Genomic DNA, 5,452 nt, shown 5'->3' with positions numbered 1-5,452 from the left:
GCCATCTCTCCAGGCCTCCTGCCTTTTTCTAATAGACCATCTGCTTTTAATTGACAGGTGGTGCTTCCACACCGTGCACAAGAGATTATCCCTACACATATCATCCTGTTCTTGTTCCTGACTAGTGTTCTTAAAAATGCATCTGCAGTCAGAATTCTAGGTCTTACAAAACAAGACTGTGTTCATTTATTCTAACTTTCCAATCATATATATCATGTATATATACATGTATGATATATATTGACTATGTATGTGACATATACCTATGATACATATATATACTCATTATATATATAAATACATATATTCAATGTTACTATCCTTCATCATTTCTTTGCTTTCTGTTGCACTTTTAGTGGAACAGGGGCAATAACCACTTGCCACATTATGCATGTGAATGTCAAAGGGAAACTTTTTGAAGTCTGTTTTCTGTCCACTGTGAGGTCCAAGAATTGAACTCAGGCTGTCAGTCTTGGCTATATGTGCCTTGATCCCCTGAGCCATCATCAAATGGCCCCGTCATCATCCAACTTAAATAGAACTCCTTCAACGAACACATGCTGAAAGCCACATTAAGTCTAGTGACTTTATTGAATCATATTGGATTAATTTCATAAGTGGTCTTCACAAACTCTGGATCTTATTTTATGATCTCTTTCTATCTTGGGTTCCACACACAGGAAGATGAAGAGCTATCGGCAGCATTTCAGGGATGAGTCTGAGGGAGACAGACAGTGAGAGAGTCTGAACTCATGTCTCCATTTGGAATACAAAGAGAAAATATTGGTTTAACCGCTCCTCGGAAGGTAAGGTCAGAGAAACTGTAAATGAGGGACTGCTCTGTCACATTGTAGAATGATACTTGCCCACAGTCACAGTCGAGGAAGATTCCAACTTTGTACATTTGCTTTCTCAGGCAGATCTTTCTTAAAGGAGGAAAGACCCAGAGGGTACAATCACTCCCCATCATGGATCCCATGAGCAAGACTTTATCTCCTGAAGCCCCAGGAATGCTGTCCTTTTTCTCTGTACAGTCACATATGCCCACCTGCCACTGGGCGGCTTGCCCCACAGCCACCTCCCAATAATGCCTCCCTGACTTGAAGCTCTCTGCAGCCAACACAGAAGCGCTGAAGTCAAATCTCCTTCGAGTGGCAGGCCCAGTTCTTGGTGTCTCTCCGAATCCCACACTTCCCAGGTCTTCAGATAAGACTAGGGAGGGGTGAGCTGTGTCTGGGTCCAAAGTGATATGTCCTGCACAAAGAGAACTTCAATTAATCTGGGGGTTCAGCAAACCTGTGCCGGAGCTATGGTTTCTAACATGGAGCAGCTTCGCAGCAAGGGACACATGGCACACGCAACTTAGGAGAAGTCCGAAAAAAGCGACACAAAGCTTTACTTCCTTGGATGGACATCATGGGAGAAAAATGATGCTGGTATAATAATGGATCAGGCAGTTGTGTGGGGTGGAAGAAAATCACAAATAGATGGTAAAAGCATAAGGGCATAAGGTTTCTTCAAACCAAGGTCTGTAAAATTGTGCTAATAACCAGTCCCATTCAAATGTCACTTCAGACCCAAGTAACATCCCCTAAAGATGCTTTGTAAACCAGACACTCCCTGAAGCATCGGTCTTTGTAAAAACAACACGATGGAGGGGTTTTCCATGATAGTCACATCTTAACAGCTCACTGAGTGTGATGGAATCCCTTAGTACTAAGGAGACCCCAGAAACATATCAGAGAGGCTAGGACCCCTAAGGAACTCCTGAAAATCATACCTTGTATGTCAGACCATGAAATACATGGTAATTCCTTAGAACTATAGGAAAGTGATACATTGCCCTTCCTTTTCCCAGCAAATATGATTTTCCCAGGCTCCTGAAACACACACTCTCCATTTTTTTTTTTACTGGCTGCATTTCCTATTTCTTTCCACACATGACATTATCTAGTCTCAGTTTTAAATACCTTCAGAATGATCATGACCCAGTCCCTAAATAAAATACCAATACTAGTTAGAAATCATATGGAAATTTGAAATATAGTAAGCCCCAAATGGAGTTTCAACCTGACCCCTCTCCAATTTTGGTTTCTTAGTAGTATCTACATCCCTTTCATTAGACTAATTCAGAATATTTCTTATTTATTTATTTATTTTTATTTTATTTTATTTTTTTTTTGGTTTTTCGAGACAGGGTTTCTCTTGTAGCCCTGGCTGTCCTGGAACTCACTCTGTAGACCAGGCTGGCCTGGAACTCAGAAGTCTGCCTGCCTCTGCCTCCCAAGTGCTGGAAGCCCCGGCACAAGGCAAGTCTTATAAAGGACAACATTTAATTGGGGCTGGCTTACAGGTTCAGAGGTTCAGTCCATTATCATCAAGGCAGGAGCATGGCAGCATCTAGGCAGGCACGGTGCAGGAGGAGCTGAGAGTTCTACATCTTCATCTGAAGGCTGCTAGTGGAAGTCTGACTTCTAGGCAGCTAGGACTAGGGTGGTAAAGCCCTTGCCCACAGTGACATATCTACTCCAACAAGGCCACACCTTGTAACAGTGCTGTTCCCTGGTCCAAGCATAGACGAAGCATCATAGTGGTGGTTTGAGAATGGTCCCCACAGGCTCAGATGTTTGAACACTTGGTCCCCAGTTGATCAAACTTTTGGGGAAACATTAGGAGATGTGTCACTAGGGCTGGGATGTGTTAAAAGCATCTTGTTATTCGCGCTGTTCTCTGCTCCACGCTTGAGGTTGTAGCTCTCAGCTACTGTTCCAGCATCCTTGTGCCTGCTCCCCTACCCAGCTATCATGAATTCTAATCCCCTGAAACTGGAAGCCCCAAATAACCTCTTTCTTCTGTAAGTTGCCTTAGTCTTGCTTGGTGTTTCATTGCAACAACCAAAAGGCAACCGGCACGAGGTTCTTTAAATTCGATTTCTTACCTTCAGTAAGTTAAATTAACTTCAGCCCCTGCACTGGCAGCCTGCTTAACCTTATTAGAGGCACAGTGCTCAACTTAAATTGCAAGTTTTCACAGGTTCTCAATACCTCCAGAAGATTAGCAAAAACTCTGGGGGGAAAAAATTCCCTCTGGGGTGGGGAGTTGGAGGTGGAGAGTTGGAGGTGAGGGGTGGGGAGTTGGGGGTAGAGGGTGGGGCATCACTTTCATCCCCAGCCTCAGCATTCCTACAAATACTATCTCAAGAACAAAGAAACTCTAGCTGGGACAGTGGTGGTTCACACCTTTGATTACAGCACTTGGAAGGGAGCTCTCTGTGAGTTCTAGGCTAGCCTGGTCAACATGGTGAGTTTCTGGACAGTCAGAGATACACAGAGAACCTTTATTTTGAAAAAAAAAAAAAAAAAAAAGATAAAAAAATTTCTGGCATGGTGGCACACACCTTCAATCCCAGCACTTGGAAGGCAGAGGTAGGTAGATGGATCTCGGAGTTAGTGGCCAGTTTGGCCTACAATATGAGTTCCAGAACAGCCAGGGCTACATAGAGAACCCCTGATCAAAGGCAAGCAAGCAAGCAAACAAACAAACAAACAAACAAAAACAAAACAAAAGCAAATCAGTGAACACACATTCACAAATAGAAAACAAATGCTAAGGGTAACCAAAAAAATCAACCCATCAAGAACATTAGATAAAAGAAACACCCTTCTAACCAACTGGACATTATTTAAAATAAATTACAAATGTAATGGCGAGGGGCACTAGATAAAAGAATTACTAGACATAGACTCTAACATAACTTTACCCGTATGCTTGAGGAAATGTAAACTGTAAATACATCCATACCACATGGAGCAGGGGCTGTTGCTCAGTGGAAGACTAGGTGCTAAGCACACACAGGCTGAGCGTTCAATCCCTGCATCATACCATAAAAGTGCCTACAGTATCTAGATGGCTTGAAAATGCACATGAGCAGATGTTGGTGGATGCCGGGATGACCATGTGATTTCCACACATAACTTGGGTGTACCGCATTCATGCTTAAGCCCACTCACTTTGGAGCCTCAGTAGAACACTGCTTGTTCCGATTATCTGGCATGAACTCAGGTCTGTTATCTGAGCTGGCTCCAGGCTTTGAAGCAGTATAGACTCACTCCTTTAAAAAAAAAAAAAGACAGTGTCAGCCCCAGATATTCACTCGAATTAACTTTTATACATAGATATAACCTTATATTTGCCCAGCATTCCCAACCCTCATATGTCCGAGACATCAGTCTGATTTTTTACCCAGTTGTTTCTAGAAACTCACCTTTTTAAATAGCACTTTGCATTCTAAGGGAGAGAAAAGAGACAAGATTACTACTGGGTATTTGAACCAAAGCATTTGTAAGCCATGCCCAAGACACTAAAAAGACACTGTGTGTGTGTGAACACAGGAGAGAAACTACAGGCTCTTTGTCACCCTACTCTCTCCCTGTTTCCTTTTAAATGGTACCTGTGTTTTCTTTTTTTTTTTTTTTTTTTTTTAAAGATTTATTTATTTATTTTATTGATGAGTACACTGTAGCTGTCTTCAGACACACCAGAAGAGGGCATCCAATCTCATTACGGATGGTTGTGAGCCACCATGTGGTTGCTGGGATTTGAACTCAGGACCTCTGGAAGAGCAGTCAGTGCTCTTAACCCCTGAGCCATCTCTCCAGCCCGGTACCTGTGTTTTCTTTCTGTTGCTAGGGGAGTAAGACATGAGCAGAGCAGATGGAGGGCCACTAGGCCAAGAGGGCATTTGTAGACAGGTCAGGCAGGAGCTGAATATAACTGGGTCACACCTGTTCATGTTGTCTGGAAATAGGCTAGGCTCGAGAGTTGAACTATTTCCCTTAGGGGTTATCTACAGTGGCTTTTCAGTGAGTTGTTTTATCCTTTATTTTTAAATGTTTTTTAATTTTTAAAATATTATGAATTGGGGTTAGGTCTACTGCAAAGCAGTGTTTGCCCAGTAACTCAATTACCACTACTACTACTAAGAAAAAAAATCCATAAATACTACGAATGAGCGCACTGTTCAGATAAGTGTATGTAGGACAGAACAGACTTAAAGGACATTAACTGACTATTGCTTTTTAGTAACTAGCTTTTTGAAAAAAAAAATGGATGTTAATATATAACATCTTAAATACTTAATTGTTTAGGCTGTACTAAAACACCCTAGCCAAATAGTTCAATACAATAGGAATCTTTATCACATACTGGAAGCTGATAATTCACAGATTCAGTACCTAGGGAGGTACTTTCACCTGTCATGGTGAAAACAACTGTTTCGCCGGGCGGTGGTGGTGCATGCCTTTAATCCCAGCACTTGGGAGGCAGAGGCAGGCGGATTTCTGAGTTCGAGTCCAGCCTGGTCCAGAGTGAGTTCCAGGACAACCAGGGCTATACACAGAAACCCTGTCTCCAAAAACCAAAAACCAAAAACCAAAACCAAAAAAAAAAAAAA

General features: G+C 42.3%; 1 protein-coding gene across 1 annotated transcript in view; it reads right to left on the bottom strand.

Annotated features, from left to right (window-relative positions):
* Window positions 1-572: 572 nt before the first annotated feature.
* The window catches only part of Triml2 (tripartite motif family like 2), a 15,255-nt gene continuing 10,375 nt past the window's right edge, over window positions 573-5,452 (bottom strand). Inside the window, exons 5-7 of the mRNA XM_028768300.1 lie at window positions 4,265-4,287; window positions 4,011-4,111; window positions 573-1,254 (exon numbers count right to left, since the gene is read on the bottom strand). Of these exons, the coding sequence (XP_028624133.1) occupies window positions 707-1,254; window positions 4,011-4,111; window positions 4,265-4,287 (672 nt within the window). The 3' untranslated portion in view covers window positions 573-706. The remainder of the gene's footprint in view (window positions 1,255-4,010; window positions 4,112-4,264; window positions 4,288-5,452) is intronic.

This window comes from Grammomys surdaster, unplaced genomic scaffold (assembly GCF_004785775.1).
Source record: "Grammomys surdaster isolate TR1022 unplaced genomic scaffold, NIH_TR_1.0 185, whole genome shotgun sequence".
NCBI classification, from domain to species: Eukaryota; Metazoa; Chordata; class Mammalia; order Rodentia; family Muridae; genus Grammomys; species Grammomys surdaster.
Note: the sequence above shows the minus strand (reverse complement) of the source record. Positions and strands in the feature narration are given on the sequence as shown.